This window comes from Giraffa tippelskirchi, chromosome 5, assembly GCF_054371585.1.
Source record: "Giraffa tippelskirchi isolate mGirTip1 chromosome 5, T2T-mGirTip1v1.2.pri, whole genome shotgun sequence".
In the NCBI taxonomy this organism is placed as follows: domain Eukaryota; kingdom Metazoa; phylum Chordata; class Mammalia; order Artiodactyla; family Giraffidae; genus Giraffa; species Giraffa tippelskirchi.
Genome location: NC_137279.1, coordinates 40031066 through 40056691, shown reverse-complemented (window position 1 = coordinate 40056691; position 25626 = coordinate 40031066). Strand labels below are relative to the sequence as shown.

The following is a 25626-nucleotide window of genomic DNA, read 5'->3' as shown; positions in this document are numbered from 1 at the left end:
GAGCATAGCTGATGAATGGGTTTCCCAGGTAGCTGAGCTATAAAGAATCTGCCTGAAATGCAGGAGAGCTGGGTTGGGAAGATCCGTTGCAGGAGGGCATGGCAACCCACTCCAGTATTCTTCCCTAAAGAATCCCCATGGACAGAGAATCCCCATGGACTGAAGGCGGGCTTCAGTCCATGAGGTCGCAAAGAGTTGGACATGACTGAGCGATTAAGAACAGCACATAGCTGATGAACAATGTTGTGATGGTTTCAGGTGGACAGCAAAGGAACTCAGCCATAGATATACCGGTGATTAAATGAAGAATATAGTTGCTGTGAATATAGTTGCTATAATTAGGACAGACAGAATTTATATTTAGGCATTTGATATCCAAACTCTAAATGGAAAAAGTTAAAAAAAATTTTATGGGAGAATGGGAGAAATGGTAGTTAAGTGATGATCTTTAATGCTTGGGTTTAATGTGAGAAGAGAGCCTAACTTGTACCTTGGTGAATAAACTTTGTCTTACTCCAAATATTTATTTATATTAAGCAAAATAGTTACAGGGAAATGGGAAAGTTATGCTCATATTTGTACTTTTTGTTATTAAATCACTCTGATTATTACAGTCACATCTGGAGCAAGTTTACGATTAGGGACCCCTGCCAAACACTGGGATTCAATGTTTACTTGGCAATATCAACTATAATCACAAGCAGAATGCCAAGAAGGAAGTCATCAGTCTTTTCAGAACTGACTTGTATTTTCAGTTATTACAGTACAACAAGTATCACAATTTCCTTCATACATAATATAAACTACTGATGGTTGGACCAAGGCAGGAGATACTTAGGATGAAGGCTTTTAGTAAGAAACAACATATTTACAGACATAGGACTGGGCTGCTTTTGGAAGTCGTCAAGCAACAATGGCCTTCAACCAAGCTTTCTTGGAAACTAAGGAAGGAAGAAATCATTCCAAATCTTAAAAGTAGATTGGTAAAGATGTTAGCAACGTGCTTCTGGAAAAGCTATTTTCTCTCCCCATCACCTCCCCTCTTAAAGTAGGGCATACTGTTCAGAATTCGAATCTGCTGGCCAAGTTTCTAGGATAAACAAGACTTTGTGGTGCTAGAAGGAGCCCTGTCTCGAAAGCTGACTTAGTTTGGAAACAGGGGTAAAGGGAGAGAAAGAGGAGTTCTTAAATGAAAAGGGATATGGAATTTAAAATTAATAATACCTGGATTTCATTCCTGGCACCAGTATTTCTCCAGGCGATTTTAGACATGTGTTATAAAATCTGAGTCAAGTTGGCTAAGCCCAGACCTGGCTGTAGATCTGAAGAAATCTCAAGTTGAAAGCCATCAAGAAGTGGGACTAGGGCTGAGGGTATAGAGATGAGATTTAGACAAGAACATAAGCTTTTGGGGCAAGTAGGATAATATATACTTTGGGGAAAGCAGGATAATATATTCTTTTGGGGAAATGTAATCTCTTTAGGAAGGGCATAGGAAAACTTACACTACTTAAGATACAGAATAAGAAAAATGTTCCATTGAATAAATCAGATAGAAGAGTAGGAGGTTAAGTACCAGCAATGAAAGAGCAGAAAGAAAATAACTGGCATTTTTTTTGTTGTTGTTGGCTAATATTTGCTTGAAATAGAAGATTTTAAAACTTTTCTTTTAATTCTGCCTTTAAAATGATGAAAAGGCCCCTTGATTCAATGGAAGATAAGCAATAAGCATTTCATCTTAAAAAAAGTTAACAGGTTCAGTTTAGTGCTTGTCAGTAAAATTGAAGGTTAAAAGGAAAAAGTTAAAAAACTATGATATTTTCCCCAGCTTTTTATTTTTATTTATTTATTTTTTTTCAAGGGCAGTATTCTTTATTTTTTTTTTTCGCTTTTAAATTAGTTTATTTATCTATTTTTTAACTTTACAATATTGTATTTGTTTTGCCATACACTGACATGAATCCACCATGGGTGTACATGTTTTCCCCTCCCAGAACCCCCTTCCCACCTCCCTCCCCATCCCATCCCTCTGGGTCATCCCGGTGCACCAGCCCTGGGCACCCTGTATCGTGCACCGAACTCCCTAGCTTTTTAAAATAAAAGAAGCCATTATTCATTGAGCTACTGTTTTTTAATTAACAAAATTATATTTTTTATAATGCTGAAAAATCTACTTTTTGGCAACCTCTAGGTCCATCCATGATGCTACAAATGGCATTATTTCTCCTTTTTAATGGCTGAATAATGTTCCATTGTGTATATGTACCACAACTTCTATATCTATTCCTCTGTAGATGAACATTTAGTTTGCTTCCATATTTTGGTTGTTGTAAACAGTGCTACAATGAACATTGGGGAGCATGTATCCTTTTGGATCATGTTTTTTTCTGGATATATGCCCAGGAATGGGATTACAAGGTCATATGGTAGCTCCGTTTTTAGTTTCTTAAGGAACCTCCATACTGTTCTCCATAGTGACTACCAATTTAAATTCCCACCAACAGTGTAGGAAGGTTCCAGAAGGTGAAGTCTTAACCACTGGACAGTCAGGGAGGTCCTTAAGATTTCCCTTCTAACTACAGTAGAAATATAGGTAAGTTTTTTTTCTTAGTTGACATTCTCAAGAATAAAGTGTTTGTGACAAAGTGACAGGTATTGAGATGTTGTATATAAAGCACCTGGACTGTGCTTGGCATGGCTTGAGTACTTAAAAAATATTAGTGATGATAATGATGGCCCCGAAGATGACAGAAAGAGAGAAGGGATGGGAGGAGGGTAAGAGGGAAGGAAGGAGAAAAGAGAGAGTGAGAGGATGATGAAGACAGAGCATATGCTGTATTTCTCATGCTCAGAAATGTGTGACACTTGAGTGGCCCTGGGTCAGAGCCCGTGACCAGGAAGAAGACAGAGGAAAATAGGGCAGTCAGGTGGGCATAAAAGAATTTGATGGGGATTTCTTCAAAATATTGGTGTTCTTTGTTACAATCATGTCTAGGGTTTAATTCCTTTACACACAGGGCATTTTCTGGTCCTAATTAATATTGAATTGGCTTTGTAGGGGGAAAGAAAAACACCTATCAGACATGTTGGATTTATTTCCAGGGCAGATTGAAAGTAGATCTAGTTATTCACTGATTCAGTTAATGTTTTACACTGCCTCTTAGAATATTTAGATTCTCTTGATGTCCACACCCATTTTGCATATAGATTCAAAAAATATTTATTGGATGTAAGGCACTCAATAAATGTTAATTGCATGTATTTTTTAAAATTCCATTTTATTGATGAGGACACTGAGGCACAGAGAAGTTAAATAATTTGTAAAGATCACAAAATCAGATCTGTCTGCCTACAGAGCCAGTATATTGAGCCACCACGTTACAGTTTCTGCATAGGCTATCTTTCCATGTTATTATACTATTTTAGTATTCTTTCTTTGAAAATGCCAGTGATCATACAAAGTTTTTGATGACTGCAAAGTAAAACCAAATTCAGTTAGTATGACACATGTATGTCATGAATCAAATGCAGAATACATTCAGAAAGTTAACTAGAGTTTGCACTGGATGGTGTGTGTGCAGTTTAGCGGACTAAAGAAGGAGATTAAAAATGACAACATTTTGATGGCCTTACAGATAAAGCTATTTGTTTTACTTTGTTGCAAAGTAATAGACTTAACTGGCAACCCAGTTGGTTTCATAAATATATGGAAGACACAGGATTTGGGCGGAGAAAATGAATAACTCATAACAAATCTGTTGTTTTCTCTAAAAAGGAAAGCAAAGTTTATATACCACTGAGGAGGTAACAATAGTTGCATGCAATTTATGAACTTTACTGCAGTGAAGAGTCTTCTGATGCGAATGTTGTCCTGTGCATTTAAAGAAGAGATAGGAGACTCAGAAAATGTAAGCAAGTGAGTTAAGCTAGTTGGGCTTCCCTGGTGGCTCAGACAGTAAAGAATCTGCCTGGAATGCAGGATACCCGGGTTCAATCCCTAGGTTGGGAAGATCCCCTGGAGAAGGAAATGGAAACCCTTTCCAGTATTCTTGCCTGGGAAATCCCATGCACAGAGGAGCCTGGCTGGCTACAATCCATGGGGTTGCAAAGAATCGGACACGATTAAGCGACTGAGCACACACGCACAAGTTCAGCTAGTTAAATGAGTAGGCGAGGCCAGGATTATCCTCACATGTGAGCACAGGTCTTCCTTGTCACAGGCCCACAGCTCTTCCTGCCACCCCACAGCTGCTCCTTGTGAACTGTGTGCTTAAAACTCAGCACAGGTGAACCACAGCTCCTGAGAGATGGCAGACGGCAAAATTTCTCCTCACACCTCTCTGGTCTCTCTTTTCCTCTATCCCTCCTTTTCAGTCCCTGAAGCCTCTCAGTAGCATACTGCTGCTCGCTTATCAGAGGTCAAGAGTTCACGTGGACTTCCACTTGAGTCACCGAGGTTCTGAGGTACAACCCTTCAGAGAGGTCTAAGCAAGGTGACTCCATCTTGGTTTTGCATCCTCCAAAGAGAAGCAAATGGACTCACCACATGGCAGCAGGACCTTGCCCTCTTGCCAGGCTGTAGATGTGAGTACCACTCTATTGATTTGAAATTGTTGACATATTTTCTTCTCTTTGGTGAATAGCTGTTGGCCTGAAACTTTGAGGGTTCCACCCTGATCCTGGGCCCAATCCTCTCAAATATTTTAAAACAGTTTGAATTTTTAGAATATATTGCTCAGGCTAGTGTGTTTAATTCTTTTAGCTAATGACCAAGTTCTAATAAAATAAATTTCAATGAGCTTTGCAGGTCACACCAAGGTGAGTGGAATATTAAGACAAACTTGCCAGTCACATAGGATAAATGGCTAGTAACTAATGGGTATTGGTTTCAGAGGAGTGGGGTAGAAATATGGCAGTAAATTCTCTGCACTTTGACATTGATGATGATTGCCACTCCTCATCCGTGCTCCAAAGGGCAAGGTGAGTGGAAAAATGAGAAAGAGGAGAGTGCCTGGCTACACAGAGTCGTGTTCAATACATATCTGTGACTGAATACTGGACTGCATGACAAGTAGAAGAACTACCTCAGGATATTCGTTTGTTTTTTTTTTTAAATATGGAACGCTTCACGAATTTGTGTGTCATCCTTGCGCAGGGGCCATGCTAATCTTCTCTGTATCGTTCCAATTTTAGTATATGTGCTGCCAAAGTGAGCACGGATATTCGTTTTTATGAGGGTTAAACAAGATAATTAATCGATTGTCATGCAACAAATGTGAAGCAATTGCTCTATGTCAGAACTAAAATCAAACTGTAATTTTGGTGATTCTGCACACAAGAGAAAAGCTCTTATAATTTGCATTTAAAACTGGCACTGCCCATAGAGAAGAGATGTGGGGAGATAGTGGGGGAAAGAGAGGGAGGGACGAATTACAAGAGTAACATTGAAACATAGACATTACTATATGTAAAATGGATAGCCAGTGGTTTGTGAGTACCGCTCGATTGATTTGAAATTGTTGACATATTTTCTTGGCTGCACCAATTTACATTCCAACCAGCAAGGATTCTTTTTCTCCACATCCTTGCCAATATTTCTTACTTGTGGTCATTTTAATAGCCATTCTGACAGATGCAAGGTGATGTATCGTTTGGTTTTGATTTATGTATCTCTGATTAGAGATATCTTTTTATGTGCCTGTTGGTCATCTGTATGTCTTCTTTGGAAAAATGTCTGTTCAGGTCTTCTGCTCATTTTTTAGTCAGGTCGTTTGGCCTGCTATGCAAAATCTTTTAAATTTAATTAGGTCCTGCTTGCTTGTTTTGCTTCTGTTTTCTTTGCCTTAGCAGACAAATCTAAAAAAATGTTGCTATGATTTATCTAAAGAGTGTTCTGCTTATATTTTCTCCTAGAAGTTTTATGGTTTCTGGTATTACATTTAGGTCTTTAATTTATATTGAGTTTAGCTTTGTATATGGTGTGAGAAAATGTTCTAATTTCACTCTTTAACATGTAGCTGTCCAGTTTTCCCAGCACCACTTATTGAAGAAATGGTCTTTTCTCCATTGTAAACTCTTGCCTCCTTTGTCATAGATTAATTGGCCATAAGTGCATGGATTTATTTCTGGACTTTCTATGCTGTTGCACTGTTCTGTATCTGTTTTGATTACTGCAAATTTGTACTATAATCTGAAGTCAGGGAACATGATATCTCCCCTCCAGCTCTGTTCTTTCTCAGAATTGCTTTGGCTATTCAGAGTCTTTTGTGTTTCTGTACAAATTAAAAACTTTTGTTGTTGTTTTGTGAAAATGCCACCGGTATTTTGATAGGGATTTCACTGAATCTGTAGATTGCCTTGGGAAGTATGGTTATTTTAACAATATTAATTCTTCCAAAATAAGAACACAGTATATGTTTCCATATATTTATGTCATCTTCAATTTCTTTCATCAGTGTTTTATTGTTTTCCAAGGAGGTCTTTCACCTCTTTAGACTTATTCCTAGATAATTTACTCTTTCTGATGTGATGGTAAATGCCATTGTGTCCTTACTTTCTTCTTTCTGATAGTTTGTTGTTAGTGTATGGAAATGTGACAGATTTCTGTGCTTTAGTTTTGTATCCTGCAACTCTATCAAATTCATTGAACTCGAGTAGTTTTTTGGTGGCATCTTTAGGATTTTATGTGTATGCAAACAGTGATAGTTTTCCTTCTTCCTTTTTAATTTGGATTCCTTTTATTTGTTCTCTGCTGTGACTAGAATTTCCAGGACTATGTTGAATAAAAGTGGTAAGAGTGGGCATCCTTGTCTTTTTCCTGATCTTAGAGGAAGTCCTTTCAGCTTTTCACCACTGAGTATAATGTTAGCTCTGGGATTAACATATATGGCTTCTTATTATGTTGAGGTACATTCCCCTGTACCCACTTGTTAAGAGTTTTTATCATAAATGGATGTTGAATTTTGTCAAAAGTCTTTCTGCATCTGTTGAGATGACCGTATGGTTTTTATTCAGTTTGTCAGTGTGGTTTATCACATTGATTGATTTGTGAATATGAAAAAATCTTTTCATCCTTGGGATAAATCCCACTTGATTACGATTATGATCCTTTTAATATATTGTTGAATTTGACTTGCTGATATTATGTTCAGGATTCTTATGTCTATGTTCATCAGTGATACTGGCCTGTAATTTGTGTGTGTGTGTGTGTGTATGTGTGAGATGTTTGTCCCATTTTGGTATCAGGGTGATTCTGGCCTCATAGAGTGAGTATGGAAATATTCCTTCCTCTGCAACTTTTTGAAATGGTTTGAGAAGAACTGATATTGATGCCTCTCTAAACATTTCATAGAATTCAGCTGTGAAGCTCTCTGGCCCTGTACTTTGCTTGTTGGGAGAGTTTAAATTATTAATTTAGTTTTATTAATGGTAATTGGTTTGTTCGTATTATCTATTTCTTCTTGGCTCAGTCTTGGGAGCGGAGAAGGCAATGGCACATCACTCCAGTACTCTTGCCTAGAAAATCCCATGGATGGAGGAGCCTGGTAGGCTACAGTCCATGGGGTCGCTACGAGTCGGACACGACTGAGCAACTTCACTTTCACTTTTCCCTTTCATGCACTGGAGAAGGAAATGGCAACCCACTCCAGTATTCTTGCCTGGAGAATCCTAGGGACGGCGGAGCCTGGTGAGCTGCCGTCCATGGGGTCGCACAGAGTCGGACACGACTGAAGCGACTTAGCAGCAGCAGCAGTCTTGGGCGATTGTACCTTTCTAAGAATTTGCCCATTTCTTTCAGGTTGCTCATTTTACTGGCATATAATTGTTCATAGTAATCTTATGAGCCCTTGTATTTCTGAAGTATCTGTAACTTTTTAATTTCTGATTTTTTAAAAATTTTTATTTATATTTTCTGGCAGCGCTGGGTAGCTCTTCATTACTGCACACGGGGCTTTCTCTAACTGTGGTGAGGGGGGCCTCCTCTGTTGCGGTGTGCAGTCTTCTCATCGTGGTGGCTTCTCTCGTTGAAGAGCACGGGTCCTAGGCACACGGGCTCAGTAGCTGCAGTTCACGGGCTTTAAGTGCCGGCTCAGTAGTTGTGGTGCACAGGCTTAGTTGTTCCGCAGCATGTGAGATCTTTCTGGATCAGGGATCAAACCTGGGTTCCCTACATTGGCAGGCGGATTCTTAATCACTGGACCACCAAGAAAGTCCCTAGTTTCTAGTTTTATTGATTTGGGCCCCCTCACTTTTTTTCTTAATGAGTATGGCTAAAGGTTTATCAATTTTATCTTTTCAAAGAATCAGCTCTTAGTTTCATTGATCTTTTCTATTGCTTTTAAAAATTGCTAATTTATTTCTGCTCTGCTGTTTATGATTTCTTTCCTTCTACTAATTTTGGGTTTCATTCGTCCTTTTCCTAGTTCACTTAGGTGTAAGATTAGGTTGTTGTCTTCAGAATTTTGTTTACTGAAGTAGGAGTATATTATTACAAAATTCCCTGTTACAACTGCTTTTGCTGAGTCCCATAGGTTTTGGACCATTGTGTTAATTCTTTTTGTCTCTGGTATTTTTTGATTTGGTTTCTTCAGTGATCCATTGGTTGTTTGGTAGAATATTGTTTAGCCTACATGTATTTATGCTTTTGGCAGTCCTTTCCTTGTAGTTGATTTCTAGTCTCATTTTGTTGTGGTTGGTAAAGATGAATGATATGATTTCTATTTTCAGAAAGTTACTGAAACTTGCTTTGTGGCCTAACATAAGATTCATCCTGCAAAATGTTCCATGTGCTTTGAAAAGAATGTTTATTCTGCAGCTTTTGGATGCAATATTCTATATATATATATTAAGTCCATTTGGTGTAATGTGTCATTTAAGACCACTGTTTCCTTATTCTTTTATTTTTGTCTGGATGATCTAGTCATCCAGAGAGCTATACGAGCTATATGAGCTTTAGAGCTGTATGCTCTAAAGGTTCCCGCTATGTGGGCTACATGGATCCTTCTCTGGTGGCAGGCTGACTACTGTGGGTGACCAGTTGGTTGCAGGCCCTGCCTTGTGCAGAGGGTGCAGCTACTCACTGGCAGGGCCAGGACACAAGGTGGCTGGCTGTGGAATCTTGGGTGGGTGCAGGGCTAGTGCTGCCCTACTGGTGGAGAGAACTAGGTTCTCAAGTATGTAGGTGCAAGGCCAGTGTTCCTGGATCTAGTGTCATCCTGCTAGTGGTTGGGACTGGTTCCCGACATGGCTAGCTGTGGGTTTTGGGGTGTCTCAAAGCTGATGCTGGCCCACTAATGAGTAGGGCTGGATCCTGGGGCAGCTGGCTGAGGGATCCAAGGTGTCTTAGAGCTGTTGTGTTGACCTGATAGTGGGTGGCGCTACGGCCTGGGGAGCCCTCAAGTGGGTGCTGACCTGCTGGTGAGTGAGCTGGGTCCTGCCATGGCAGGCTACAGGGCTATGGTGGTCTTGGGGCTGGCGTTCACTTGTTGGTGGGTGGGGCTAGGGCCCAGGGTGTCTGGTTCCTGCCCACTGGTGTGTGATGTTGTTCCTGAGGCTAGTGCTGGCTCACTGGGCAGAGCCATGTCCTGTGGTCTCCTGCCAATGCATTTTGGGTGGGGGACTGGGTCCTGGGCCCTGTGCCCTCTGGTGGCCAGCGTTATGTCCTAGACAGGCTGTGGGCTCAGGGAGTCTTAAGGTAGCTTCCTGCTGGTAGGTGGGGTTGTGTCCCCACCTGGCTAATTGCTTGGCCTGAGGTCTCCCAGTACTGGTGCCAGCAGGCTGGTGGGCAAGGCCAGGTCCCAGTGCCAACAGGCTAGAGGGAAGATTCCAAAATGGTGCTTGCCAGCACTAGTGTCCACATGCTAGAGCAAGCTGCCCCAAATGGCTACTGCCAGTGCCTGTGTCCCCAAGGTGAGCTCCAGTAGTGTCTCCCACCTCTCCAGAAGGCTCTCCCAGATAAGCAGGGAGGTCTAACCCAGGTTCCTTTCAAACGACTTCTACCCCGGATCCCAAAGCATGTGCGATTTCTGTGTGTGCTCTTTAAGGGTGGAGACCTTATTTCCTACAGACCTCTGCTTCTTCCAAATGTCAACCCTACTGGCCTTCAAAGCCAAGCATCTGGAGGCTCATCTTCCTGGTGCAGAACTCATAGGCTGAGCACAATATGGGGCTCAGACCCATCACTCCTTGGGGGGAACCTCTGCGGTTGTAATTATCCTCTTGTTTGTGGGTTGCCTACCCAGGGGTGTGGGTCTCAACTTACTGCAATTCTTCCCCTCCTACCCATCTCATTGTGGGCCCTTCTTTATAACTTTTCTTGGAGATAGTCTTTTCTGCTAGATCAACAGTTACTCTGTAAATACTTGTGGTTTTGGTGTGCCTATGAGTGGAGATGAGCTCAGGGTTTTCCTACTCTGCCATCTTGGCTGAGGTCCTCTAGAATATTGGATAAAGTCTGTATTCAGAAGTCAAGCAGGAGACATAAACTTGGGATTCATCAGCACGTAAATGTTATCCAAATTATGAGATTAGATAAGATTACCAAAGGGCATATGTGTGGTTCAGACCAACAGTGAATCCTGGAGCAGTCCAATGTTAAAAGTTGGGAAGAAGAGGAGCAACCAGTGAGGTAAGAACAAACCAAGCCCAGGTAGCAACCATTAATGAGAAAAGAGCAATCAGCTGTACCATCAAACGCTGCTGGCATGCACGGAAGAAGGCTGAGAGTGGACCTTCAACTTTAGCAATGCAGAGGTCACTGGTGATCCTGACAAGAGCTTAAGTTAGGAAGCAAAAACTCTACTGAAGTATTTAAGAGAGTGAGTGAAAAAGAACTAGAAATCATAAGCATAGGTATTTTTTCAAGGACTATTGCTATAAAGAGGAGCAAAGATGGGTGGTGGAGGCTAACTGAGGAGAGGTGTTTTTGTATGTTACAGGGGATATATAGGCTTCATATGTATCTTTTTACACATCCTTAGACAAGATCCAGTCTTTTTACTCTATACACATGGTGAGTGCACTGTGCCTGGCCCTGCTCAGTTATGCATCTGGCTACTAGTCAAACCTCTTCTTACACCTGCAGCTGAAAAGCAAAGTGCTGCTCACTGCTCCACAGAAGTTTCCAGCATTGGATAGGTATTCATCAAGTGTGACTGTTGGATTAAGAGAGGATCTGACCTCTCTGCCTGGTTCTCTCATACAATGACTGGTTGGATTACATTAAATACCATCATTCTCAGAATGCACAAACCTGAGTCCTTCCCATCTCCATTCCTGACCACAGTCCTCTATTTGTAGAGACTATACATTTCTGGGTACAACGTGCCCCCAATATCACTCCCTCCCACACCTTTCTGGAGTATTAAAGAAACAAACTTTAGTTTCTGGGTGGAGGGAGGTTGAAGAGAATGAAGACTGCTCCAGTTGCCTCTAGAAGCAGCTCATGCAGCTGAGGGGTGGATGCCAGGTTTTCTGATTGGAATACCTAGGTGTAAATGCAAGAGAAATTTGTCCCCCCTTCCTCTCTTTCAAAAGCATGAGTATTCCAATTGTTTTTTCTGCAGTTGAGACTCTTAATTTTATACTGAGACATTCTTACCAGATTCTGTCAATAGATTGGGCACTGGGCATGGTTTTTGGTGACAGGATATCTTCTATTTATTTTTCATCCATGTACTTTATTGGAAAACTGGGATGGACTAAATCAGGGTGAAAGTGAAATCACTCAGTCATGTCTGACTCTTTGCGACCCCATGGACTATACAGTCCATGGAATTCTCCAGACCAGAATACTGGAGTGGGTAGCCATTCCCTTCTCCAGGGGATCTTCCCAACCCAAGGATCAAACCCAAACCTCCCGCATTGCAGGTAGATTATTTACCAGCTGAGCCACCAGGGAAGCCCAAATCAGGTTAGCCAGATGGTATTTCAAATAAGTTACGCTATGAAGTTAACACAACAGGTAACACATACTGAATAAGCCAAAAAGTGCTTAATTTTGTTTTCTATGAAATAGTTTATTTTACTGTTTACTATGGAGAGACTACAAATACATATCTGACAGCAACACCGAGGACTAAGATTTGCAACACTGGTGAAAATGGTTATGAAGACTTGAGAGTGTACAGCATAGGGTGCAGGCCATTTACATTGCTCATCTCCCACCATACATCTGAAAACATCAAAGGCACTTATCAAAATGATTAAATAAAGGAGTGTGGAATTTAAAACAATGACACATACCCCAGGCATAAGATCAAGTGCTTGAGTTCTCTTAGAGTTTGATTTCTGACATTTGACTGATTTATGCAATTTACTTTGTAGCCCTAAAATATTTAATAGATGGTCTGATTTCCAAGACCATTTCAAATGAAAAGAACCTCATGAAATAATGTAAAATCAAAATTTTTCTTTACTCATTATAAAAGAGCACTACTATCTCCTGGTAAAGGCAAAAGACCCACAGTTACGTCAGTCCCATCACCTCTGCAATGAGGACTGTAAACGTTGACGCTTTATGAACGAGCACACCGGTGTCTCTGTGATTTCCTAGGCACATGCCTCTAGCCAGGTGCACGGCACTGGGCTGGATGCTGTGGGGACAAGTACGATGTGATCTGTGTTTTCCCAAGCTTACATTTATCCTCTCAATTGGGTTGGCCATGCCTTCCCTTGAATTCCTACTGACCTGTTCCAAGCAGCTTCTTAAAACAGGAGCCAGAATAAAAAGATTGTGTCCCCTATGGTTCCATTTGTCTACAATATGGAAAAAACAGTGGATGGATTGAGAAGCAGGGCACCTTCCAGCTCCTTCAGACTCAGTATCTTTACACGGCCTTGTGGCAACTTCCTACACAAATATGAGTACTCTACTGCATTCTAAAACAAATGTATAAATGTTTTTCAACTGATTTATGTTCTAACTCCTCACTCACAGAAAAATAAAATTGACTTCAATGGCGCCAATCACATTTCCACATGAAAACACACAATCAGACTGAGAGTTGGTTTTCCTAGACTTAGGAATACTGACTCAATACAGTTAGCTTCTAATGGCACTCATTCTCAACATGAGAAAACAATTGCTAGCATATTTTTTAATCATAGTATGCATACATATAGGTGTATAGAGTATAGATAAAAATGCTGACAGGCCATCTAGCATGTTTAAGAGTATACTGATAAGAAATTTCAATTTTTTTCCTTCTCAGTTTGTACATGTATAATCATCTCCAGGATACCCACATGTCATACAAAATTGAAAGATGCCCAATTCTGCTATAAAAAGAAATGCTGAAGTTGTAATTTTTTAATGCAGAGTGACTGCACCTAAAGACTATATAGAAGCCATCCACAGGAGTGCTAACAGAAGGTATTTCTGAATTTGATGTGTACTATTACCCATCCTCCATTTTATAATGTTCCATTTTCAGTACTGAACTTTTCTTTAGTCAAGAAATCCCCAAGTTTATAAAAACCTGAGGGTGATTTCCAGGGAGCTTTATCAGGATAGAGAAGCAAAAGGACCACAGGTATTACTGGATCATATCTGTAGGAAAAACTAATTAATCAGCATTATCACAAAACTACTGTAGGGCAACAGGTTTCAGTAGTTGAACATAAATCACAAGGGTCTGTTTCCGGCATTATAAAAGGAGTGACCTGTTTTCACTGGGGTATCAACTAGTATTTACAAAGCTACTTGAATTTTTCTGTTGCTCTTCATTGTTGTTAAATACTGAGAGTTTTGATGATGGGGAAACTTCATTTTTCAAGTGTAGGATGATCTGAGCTGAATGAGAAAAAGAATGATTAAGGGAGGGAAGGCAGGCAGGCCTGGCATCAATTTGAACACATTTTTCTTTTTCCTAAGGCGCGTGTCTCCAAGGTTATGATAATAAAGTCATAAACATGTCAGTCACTTTAAGGGTCTTAGTACTAACGAAGACTAAGAAGGATGAAATGATAAACTGAGCCAGGCTACCACTAGTGCAAATCCCTAACAGAGTAACATATCCACCACCAGTATTCTGAGCAGCAATATATTTAAATACAAAGAGAACTACATATATGTGATATTATCATATAAATATTTCCTTTTATTTTTTCATTGTTAAAATTTTTATAAATTGTTTTTATTTCTTTAAAAGCACACTTTATTAAAGAAACGCTGGAAATGTGGATTCTTTTTGAGAAATAATCATCTTCATTGATAGATGATATGAAGAAACCAAATTTCTATACTAACCAATAGAAAACTAACCATTGGTGAGTCTAGTTCCAATCCCAAATGAAGGACACACAAAATAAACATGTTAGGATTGATTCTGTACACTCAGTTAAAACATTTCCATTCCTGAACTATATTAGCTACTGCAATTCTAAAAATGCTCATTTTCCTGGGTATCCTCTTTTGTCAAATGGTTTAGTATTTATTATGTTATTTACAGTAACTGACATTTACAAAGGATGGAGAAACCAGAGAACACACTCCGTAGTATGTAAGACCTTTACCTCTTTTTAAATGTTCTTAGTGGACTACAATGCTAAGCAAAAATATTTAGACCTTCATAATTTGCAGGTGTATTGAATATCTCTTAATCTGCTCTCTCCCTTCAAATGTCTTTTCACTCTAAAGAGAACATTTTTGTATCTTAGTACTAATCCTGTAGAATTAAAAAAAAAAGATCCTATGTTTCATACATTTTGAATGGAAACGACCAAAGAAATAAACCCTACATGGACTATTTTTTTTCCTATTTAAATATTGCTACTTTCTATTAACCCTATTTCAAATTTAGAGTTATATATACATTGTGAAGACGTCCATGTACACAAGTCTCTACAGAACCTCCAAGTGTATTATAAAACTTCCTCACACACACACCAGAGAACTGTATTTTCACTTTCACATGTTTAAACAACCCAAGAAGGTTGGCACATTTTAAAGTTAACACTTTATATCATTATAAAAACACACTGAGATTAATGGTAACCCTAGCATTTGGTTACCGACTGACTGATTAGCTAGGCTCCTGACTTCTTATACTCATTATTATTGGCTAATTACACATTTGATTGTATGTATAACATGCATTTCCCAGGAGATAATCAGGGAATGCAAAAATCAAAAATCCTAAGCAAGTGATCTTGCTACTTTAAGCATTTCTGGTAAAATAGCTAGTTGAAGTTAAAGAGGAAAGCTACTAATAAACAGAAAATTAGGGGGACAAGTTACCTGTGGATTTCGTTTACTCACATTAGGACTGGTCCTCCTTATTGGAGGCTAACTGAAAACAGACTGGACCATGACTTTTAGCTGTATATTCAGCATTTTCAAATACTCTGATGATGCTCTCCAATAATTTTATTACCTCCAGTTTATGACGCCATATTATGCTTTCACACTTTAAATTTCCCATTTCCATAATCCAAATGTCAAAAAATTACTACACATTCCCTTACACAATCAAAAATAGGTTTACTGGGATGTTTTTAGTTATAGCTGAAGGCAGCAACATTTACAACATTTAGCTTTTGTTACATCTATAAACATGTGAACACTGCTTGCAAAGCAATTGTTAATATGAGAAGAATCTTGCAAATATCGATGGAATGGTTACACACATCTTTCAGCATAACGATTTGGTACTCTGCAGAGGCTCCCTGACCACCAGCCTGATCCCCACCTCAATGCAATAAATTCAAGTCCTTATGCCATTAAAATAACAGTATGAAATATCCTCATCAGTGTTTAACTATATATACAATAGTGAGTTGGCAAGTATCTAGTTTCAAATTAGACCCTTGGAATATGGCAAAATCAAGGCTGGTTATCTTTGCCTCAAACATAATTATTAAAAGCAACATTTTGTTGGAAGGGAGGGAGATAATTGGACATTCTCAATGCTCCAATTTGAAGTGATACTTGCCTCTTAATTTCTTCAAAAAGAAGCTTTGAAAGTTATATACATGGGTTTCATTTAAATTATGCAGCAACCTTTTATTATTATTGTCCCAAATTTTGTTTAATGAAGATCTGTCATCAAATCAAGTATGGTATTTCACAACTATAAGAACTGCAAGAGAAAAAAATGGAAAAGAAACATCAAAATCAGATTCATATGCTATGTGAGAAACAATATTCCTGAACGTAGTTTCCATTGTGAAAAGAGGTAAGTAACGGGGACAATTTTTATCTGAAATGATAGATAATACATGGGAATGGAGAAGCAAAAATGGGACAACCTAAATGTCTAATATTAGCATTTTGATCAAACATATTAATACAAAATCATAGTATAAAGAGGCTAAAATATTTTTAAAATATTTAATAACATGGGAAAATATTTAGAAAATATTTATTAGAAAGTATACATATGATCTTAGTTTTTGAAAAACATGTTTATATACTATTAACAGGAAAAGACTTAAGGTATATACAATAGTTATATTAATAGTAGCTATCTCTATGTGCTAAGAGAACAGCTGGATTTTATTTTCTTCTTTATGCCATTCAGCATATCACTGGCTGATTCTTGGTACTGGCAGTAGTTATATTCTATAAAGTCACCACAAACACTGAAAGAGTGGATACTGAACCACTGCTCTGAGGGCAAACATAGGCTTAATTAAATTCCTGCCAGCCTCTGGCTACAACGTTTTTGACAACCAGTCAGTACAGAACCTTGTTTTATAAGTTTCTGGGTAGAGACACCTTATTTACTATACAGTGTTGACTCATTAGCCCTGAACTCATGGCCAACAGGACTGTGACTTATGCCTGAATGAAGCTTATCTAACACACATATTTCCTCCTCAAGGCACGTTACAGCCTTGTACTCTGCAACACTAGACAGCACTGGAGCACCACTACACCTGGGGGCCATTTGAAACAGCAAAACCATTAACAAGATTGACAGAAATGTGAGCAATGTAGCACTGAACCGACTCTGAAGGACACCTGTTTCCTTCATGAGGTGGGACTGAGGCAGAGCATGACATTAGACATCAGCTGGGAATATGCACATCAAGAGATCCAATGTTTTCACCTTTCTGACTGCATTGGCCAGTGACTCCAAAAGCACTGGGGTAAATGATCAATGCTAACTAGCAGATGAATTTACAAACACAGAATCCACAAATAATGAGGACTGACTCTGTCTTTGAAACAAAACTTTTTTTTTTCCTGTTTAAAAGTAGTATCACCATGGAATTTTTCAAACGGTTATTCTGAGATACTTTCCAGATCTTTATAAAATCCCTGTAAACACAGAGCAAGAATTTTGGGAGAAAAGGAGATATTAAAAATGATCTGACCAGAAAAGGACAAATATATGATATAACGTATATGTGGAATCTAAAAAGTAATACAAATGAATCTACATACAAAAAAGAACCAGACTAACAGTCATAGAAAACAAACTTCTGGTTACCAAAGGGGGAAGGGAGAGGGAAGGGATAGATTAGGAAATGAGATTAACAGATACAAACTACTATAAATAAAATAGATAAGCAACAAGGACCTACTATACAGCATAGGGAACTATGTTTAGTATCTTGTAATAACCTACAGGGGAAAATAATCTGAAAAAATATATAACTGAATCACTTTGTCATACACCCTAAATTGACACAGCGATGTAAACCAACTATACTAAAAAAATTTTTTTTTAATGATCTGACTTTAAAAAGGATATTAAGGGGAAAAAAAGGAAGGGTAGGAGTTATGCTTCAATGATGGAAATGAAGCTCAAATCCAAAACAAAAATTATCATCTAGAGAATTTATCTGGATTTTCTTCAAACACAGTATTATGAAAGGAAGTTGTCAAACCTAAAAGTTAATAGTAAATAGAAAATGAGTGTTATGGTCTTGAGTGTAACAGTAGCCATAAATGGCCTCAAACAAATCACGCAGCCCTGTCATTCTTGTTGAGAATCTGATGAAAGATAAAGACTCTCACTATAAAAACGTACATATGCATACTCAGGTAAAATTTTATATACAATTTATATGCATTTTCAGAGTTACAGATTCTAGGTTAAGAGTTCCTGTTTGGGGCCATAAATCATTACTCAATCCTGACATCAATCATACTAGGTCAACTGAAAATAAATTAAAAAGGAAATACTTCAAAACTTCAAATCAAATGATACTCCTCCAAATTAATAATCCAGTAAATACTTACTGATAATCACTAACAAAAGGATAACAGCAACCAAAGCCATGATGGCTTTTATCTACAACACACAAAAAAACAGAAGAGATTAATGTTTCACTTCTTAATAAAGAGTATCTGTCATTCTATTTACCACATTACACTATCACATCAACAGACAATCTCCTTCTATGAAGGGTTTCCAAAATTTTTTTTCATATAAACTTGACTATTTGCATCTTTCTGTAATAATCAGAGTTCCCCAAATTTGAAGGGTTATGCTTGTGTAGATTTTATTGTTCAAGGCTACAGAGTAAACAGTAATAATCAAAGCCTTCATGGGCCTGGTCTTTTTGTCTCTGATTTCACACATATTTCTAATGTAAGGCTAGGAAAAGAACAATCTTTTAGCAACTCTGTTAAAAAAGGTCAGGATATTATAAATACCATTGGCATCCAATACAGATATTTCAATATATATAATATAAATCAGCATTTCTTATAGAAATTATTCTCTGTATTAATATATTGGAATTCTGTTAATTTGTGCTCCCCTTGTTTTCTTCTTAGCATTTTTATCTCCATTTTGAGGAATATAATTTAAATTTTCATGAATAAACCCCATTTAATAAATAACTTGCCTAAGAGCATTCTGTGTGTCAGTTTCACAGATAGGAGAAATCTTAAGATTAGTCCTTAGCTACTTAATATTTTAGGTCCACATCAGCTCTCTCTATAAAACTGTCACATTCCTCATCTAATCCTAAAATGTATAAATTATAAATTGATTTGATTTGAATTCAAATGAAAGTGTTACCATCAACATTTTCACAGATAACTGATTAAAGATGGTTCATTCAGAAAAAAGGTACCCAGTTGTTATGAACACATGAAACATTCCAGTGGATATCACAAATAGCAACTAGAAGTAGCTAATGAAATGTTTCTAAGATAAAAATACTGCTGACATTTTAGTGGCATTACATTCATGACAAGAACAAAGTGACCAAGAGAATACATGGAAGCTTTGCAATTTGAATAGCAGGGACCTATCATATGATAACCAAAAAATGTAGACACAGACTCAGATCAAGTGAATATAGGTACATTTTCAATAGGTGTCTGGGTCCACATTACACTATAAAGTACTTTAGTGACAAAAGTGATCCAGAGAATATATGGAAGCTTGCTTTTTTAAACCTGAAAACATTTCTAAAGTAATTTGGAATTTTACAATAGCTTTTCAAATTTACCAAAAATACATATTAATTTGTGCTAGGCTTAACATTTAGAAGATTTAAATGGAAATATTAATAACAATTTAAAAACACCTAACTAAACAGTTTCTAACGCTGGCCAGGAAATGTTTACAACCAAAAATGGCAGTATTCATGCGTGTCCAAAGTGCACTTCTTCCAAACCGATATGGATATAAATCTGTTTCTCATTAAACATGTTCACTTATTTATGTTAAAAGTCAGGTTAATTGAGAGATACTTTACATACAATAAAACTCACCCTTTTAAAGTTCATTTTGATGCATTTTGACATCTATAGTTGTCAACCATCACCATCGCAGTTGAACGTAAGACACTTTCATCACTCAGAAAGTGCCCTCATGCCCTGCTGTAGTCAATCTCTACTCCTCGACCCTTAGCCAGTGGCAACCTCTAATCTGTTTTCCATTTCTATAGCCCTTTTCTTAGTCCTTCCTAAATAATAATTATGAAGTTAAACCAGAAAATGGCAGTGATGTAGAGACTATTAAAAAATATAAATTAAAAATATACTCTAATTTTTCCCCTTAAAGAATGCTATTTCTTTGATCTGGACCCCAGAAAGTACAAAATGAAAATCTTTAGCTATGGTTAAAAAAAGCTACACAAAATGTACATTACCATTTTTTTAGTGGCCATGTGAATAAGTCATATGTATGTATGGGGAGAGGAGGTTAATGGCTCATCGACTTTTTGTTCCACCAAACTAATTTGCAGAACAGAACATTTGTATAGAAATAGAAAATTTACTCATTAAAAAAAGCCAGAAAATTTAAATTATAGACAAGAGGAGCAATGAAACTTGTATCTTCCCCTAAGTTCTATTTCTGAAAATAAGAGGATTCAACGGGTACACAGACAAAAAGAAGTAAATCTAAGGAAACTCTTGGAATAAATCCTTAGCATATGTCAACATCATGTTTTGAAAGTTATTCCTAAACTGGAAAATGAGAGACTTTAAAATGATACAAAGTATCAGGAGGAAAAGATGAGATGTGCTCATATGACATGAAATTTTCTATAAAATCTTAAGAGAAACATTTTTCTGCTTGATAAACAGTAGCCATACTTGATTTAAGAAGTAAATTTATTTCCATAAAATGTTTTGCAGTAATATATCAGCATATAATAATTCCTAATTTTTTCCTTGTTAAAATGTTTTACTTCTTATTCCTCTTATCCAAGTACTAACCAGGCCTGACCTTGCCAAGCTTCTGAGATTAGGCAGATGGGTACAGGGTCATATGGCAGAAGACTCTCTAGAATAATGAGGGACAGTGGGATTTTTTTAAGCCCCCCATTTGCCATATGAATTCTGACACATTCAACTGCTTTTATTTTTTTCCTCCTTTCCAAGAGAAAATTATATTTCTCTCTAGCTTGTATTCTATCTTTTAAACATCTGTATGTAATGGTATAGGCTGCTCCAAAAAGGTACTAATAATAAATTATAAGCTAATATTTCTTACAAGAAAAGTCTAGAGGAAGCTAAATTATTAATAAAATGTGGGTTACTCTCTATGAAGAAACGTATGAAAACATTCTTTCAGGCACTGCTTGATTCCTTTAGTTATTTTTAACCCAAAAGATATTAACTTGACAAATATTCCAAGTTCCACTGTGTCTCAGGCTCAGAATATATAATAATGGGCAAGAGAGTTGTAGCCCCTGTCCTTACAGAGCTTATAATCTAGAGGCCCTTTTTCCTTCATGTCTTTGACTACCACTGGATATGCTGACCAACCTATCCAACATCTTCTGATTTACTTACTTTGCATCCACGCCACCACATTTGCCTTCGAAGTTGTTTGGATCTGTTGCTAAAAGCAGTTGCATTATCCGATAAGCTTTCTATATCACATAGAGGATGGAGAGAAGGATTAAACGACATAACAGGATTCTTTTATCTAGTTACACAAAGACAAGAAAATATTAATTCCTACTTCTGCAAATTTATTCCCCTTTAAGCATGAAAACAACATCTTTCCTTTCCTCTACCCACAAACTGTGGCATTCTGTATTCTTAAAAAAAAAAAAAAAAGGAAAAAGTGGCTGCAGGTCAGTTTGCTCAATCTACTTTTATGATAAGAATAAGAGAAGTCTTCTAGAGTCTCAATGCTTTCACTAAACTTATGAATTCTGTTAGAAAATATTCCTTAAAAACTCAAATACTTGGCAAAACTATAGCAAAAACCTACGAGTGGAGAAGGCTAGATTCTTAGATGGTATCAAAAAGCGATTCTGAAGCAAAACAGTACAAATTTTAAAAGTGGTTAAATAATTTGTTTTGTTAAACAAGTCTGTCAAGGATTAATCAGATAGTCAATCAGCTATTCATCATTTAAAGAATATGTGAGTGCCTAATAAGTGCCAGAAACTGTTGTAAGAACAGAGACTAACATCTGTCAGTAAAGAAAGGTTACTAAGTCACCAGACAAAGCATGAGATAAAAACACTGGATAAGTTTGAAATAAGTTTGAATAGAAGTGATTAGACCTATTTTCCATGAGATCAGGAGAGATACAAAGTACATCAACATAACAGGACAAAAGAAAAAAAATACTCTAATTCTTCAATAATGAATTTTTAATTTTTTCATTCTCAACCAATCAATTAAAGCAATAATACAACAATAAGATGTTTCAAAGTAAAGGGAGCTAATATATACAACTTAACAATGAAGTTTCAAATAACCCAATTGAAAAATGGATAGAAGACCTAAGTAGAAATCTAATTTGTGGTTGCCTAGGGTGGGCAGGCTATGGCACCCCACTCCAGTACTCTTGCCTGGAAAATCCCATGGACGGAGGAGCCTGGTAGGCTGCAGTCCATGGGGTTGCTAAGAGTCAGACACGACTGAGCGACTTCACTTTCACTTTTGTGCATTGGGGAAGGAAATGGCAACCCACTCCAGTGTTCTTGCCTGGAGAGTCCCAGGGACGGCGGAGCTTGGTGGGCTGCCGTCTATGGGGTCGCACAGAGTCGGACACATCTGAAGCGACTTAGCAGCAGCAGCAGCAGGGTGGGCAGGGGGTGGGAGGCATTGGGGAAGGATGGATTGGGAATTTGGGATTAGCAGATGCAAAACATTATGTATAAGATGAATAAACAACAAGGTCCTAGTGTGTAGCACAGGGAACTACAATCAATATCCTGGAATAAGCCATAATGGAAAAGAATATGAAAAAGTATATATATACATATGTGTATATATATGCTGTATATATGCTGTACAGTAGAAATTAACACATAAATCAACTATACTTGAATAAAATAATTTGTTTAAAAAGTAAAGGGAGCTAAAGTTAAAACATTAAAACCATAAATACCATTTTTCCTAAGACAAGATTCCTAAACTTTGGCTAGAAAAATGGGAGAAGTAAACTATCAAAATACTGATTAAGAATGTCAAGAAATATATGAGATATCTGTACCTGATTTGTCCTGTAGTTCATCTAGTCTCTCCCCTCTTTCTATTACCTTTGTAATATTTTCTTGCATGACATCAATGACTTCATCCACCTGATTCTGAACACTAGTTTAAAAAAAAAGATTAAAAAATAATGTATTCTTTTGAGAATTTTACAATTTTTGAAAATTTCATTAGACACTATAGAAAATAACAAGTTCTCAGAATCATTCAAGTCTAAAGTTTTTAAGTTTAAGGCTTGTAGCAACATTCCTTCCATTTGTGGGCTTGAGTACTCAGGAAATTAAAAGACAAAATAATATAAATAAAAGTAATATTTAACTTAAAGACAGTTTATTCTTAATCCTGTTTCTACAAATTAAATGCATTGTCAGAAAGCTCAGTAACTGCCTATTTGGTTCATTTTTGTAGCCCCAGTACCTGTTACACTGCTTGGGACAGAGTATGTACTTAAGGCTTAGTTCAGTAAGTGAACAATTTGGGTATAAGTCTTGCCAAGCACATTCAGCTACTTGAGAAAGAGATATAAGGCAGTGAATGTAGAGATCTGCATTTAACTATAATGGAAGCAGAGCTACTGTTCATCAAGGACCAATCTTGAAATTTCCAGGTAGTTGTCTTCCATCATATGCAAGAGACATACAGCCTAAATAAGGCACAGCAGGTGGAAATGGACAAAATGTATGGCAGCTCCTACACATGATCAGATTATAGCTATTCTTTATATCAATATACCCACACTATATGTGATTTTAAAACAAAACCAACGTAACTCAAGGAATCGTTATGATCCTAGAATCCCTATAAACAAAAGACTCCATGGATAAAGACAGATTAATTGGAATAGAACTCATAAAATTCCAGATTCTTACTAGATGATCATAAACCTAGGGATATTATCTCAACAGTATGATATACATGTAATCTCTATGGCTAATGGAAACTACCCAACATTTTAATTTTTCTACCAAGTGACAAATAAATTACTGTAATGCTCTCCTTCAGATAATACTATCCACTGGTATAACCTTCTTAATCTAGCTACTGTATAACTCTTATCCAATACATTCAATACAATACACATTCAATTAGGATAATGGAAAATCTCATGACTGTGCTTCTATATTTCAAGATATTTTCATGCTCAGAACACAACTTTTATAGAAAAAAATTATATACTTATTTACTTTAATAGAAAGGATTTAAAAAAATGTAAAAACATATTTCCCCATGATATTTTACATTTCGTAGCAGTTACAATACTTTGATTTCTATTTGTATTTTATGTTGGTCTTATCTTCATTATTATACCATCAGTTCAGTTCAGTCGCTCAGTCGTGTCCGACTCTTTGCAAACCCATGAACCGCAGCATGCCAGGCCTCCCTGTCCATCACCAACTCCCAGAGTCCACCCAAACCCATGTCCATTGAGTCAGTGATGCCATCCAACCATCTCATCCTCTGTTGTCCCCTTCTCCTCCTGCCCTCAATCTTTCCCAGAATCAGGGTCTTTTCCAATGAGTCAGCTCTTCGTATCAGGTGGCCAAAGTACTGGAGAGTTTCAGCTTCAACATCAGTCCTTCCAATGAACACCCAGGGCTGATCTCCTTGAGGATGGACTGGTTGGATCTCCTTGCAGTCCAAGGGACTCTCAAGAGTCTTCTCCAACACCACAGTTTAAAAGCATAAATGCAGTAAAAACAGAAATTGTCACACTCACTCATCTGTTTCCCAGGTCATGTGAAATGTGCCTGGTAGAAAATAGGCATTCAACAAATATTTTCTGATCTGAATTATGTATTTCATTTATTCAAAACTACTTACTAAGGAGTTATTGTCATGCTGTTCATTGTGGACACCCATGTGAATGTTTTGAGCCTGATCCTCAGCAAGATCACAGTCTAGCGGGGAACACTGGTAGCCAGGATTATACTACCATATGTTAAGTGCTATAATGGAAGGAAGTCCATGGAATCTGTCATGCAGCCTAGATCAATCCAGCCTGTACCAGAAATGCCATCCACATCCTGGTGCTAAGTTTTAAAGGGTTAAGAGTGAATTGGGCATAGTTAAAAAAAAAAAAAGGTGATAGATGATGGGAAATTTCTAGGCTAAAGGAATAAGATGAGGGGATATTTCAGGAACCAATGATTAACTGGATATGGGTGAAGGAGTTAGGGCAAGAAAAGGGTAGAGAACTTCTAGATTTATAAACTGAGCAACTGAGTAGATATAGATGATGGTCATTAACTGAAAAAGAAAATTAAGGACTCAAAGGAAAAGCAAGTTTTTAAAGGAAGGGGTGGAGATTTATCTCATTTCCAATTAAGGAGTCATGTGGTAGAAGAAAGGACACAAGAGAGAACCTACCCTGGAAAATATAAAGGCACACAGAGAGAAGATATTTTAACATTGTTTCAAATCTTCCTTAGAGTCTGACAGCACTTGTGCTCCTGAAATGTCTCTCATTATCACCACTACAGGGGAGCTGCATGGTGCAGGGTAGAGAGCCCAGGCTCTGGGTGCAGACGGATCTGGGTTTGCAATTCAGTATCACCACTTACTATGTATGTGGCTTTGCAAGTCATTTTGCAAGCCTCTTTGAGCCTCGTATTTTCTCACCTTTAAAATGAAGATGATAATCTTTCCCTTATGAGAATTATATGTAACAGTGTTTTTTAAACACTTAGCATGGTTCCTAAGGTTTAGTGTGTGTTTAATGTCAGTGTTCTTCCATTAAGAAAACAAAACTCATGCTC

The 25626-nt window shown here is 37.6% G+C and overlaps 1 protein-coding gene and 1 non-coding gene across 15 annotated transcripts in view; both read right to left on the bottom strand.

The window, feature by feature from the left end:
• Window positions 1-5110: 5110 nt before the first annotated feature.
• LOC145508023 (U6 spliceosomal RNA) lies at window positions 5111-5217 on the bottom strand. The gene has a single exon (XR_014055293.1). It is a non-coding gene; the product is annotated as a U6 spliceosomal RNA (small nuclear RNA).
• A 6779-nt stretch (window positions 5218-11996) lies between these two features.
• The window catches only part of VAMP4 (vesicle associated membrane protein 4), a 29312-nt gene continuing 15682 nt past the window's right edge, over window positions 11997-25626 (bottom strand). For 3 of the 14 annotated variants that reach the window (XM_081489474.1, XM_081489475.1, XM_081489476.1), the window contains 4 exons: window positions 22872-22972; window positions 21209-21288; window positions 18191-18242; window positions 11997-12756 (listed from right to left, as the gene is read on the bottom strand). In XM_081489474.1, coding sequence (XP_081345600.1) covers window positions 12467-12756; window positions 18191-18242; window positions 21209-21288; window positions 22872-22972 — 523 coding nt within the window. In that variant the 3' untranslated portion in view covers window positions 11997-12466. Of the gene's footprint in view, window positions 12757-15352; window positions 16080-16493; window positions 17264-18190; window positions 18243-21208; window positions 21289-22871; window positions 22973-25626 lie in introns of those variants that run through there. The other 11 variants (XR_014053423.1, XR_014053424.1, XR_014053421.1 and 8 more) reach the window with 8 other exon arrangements.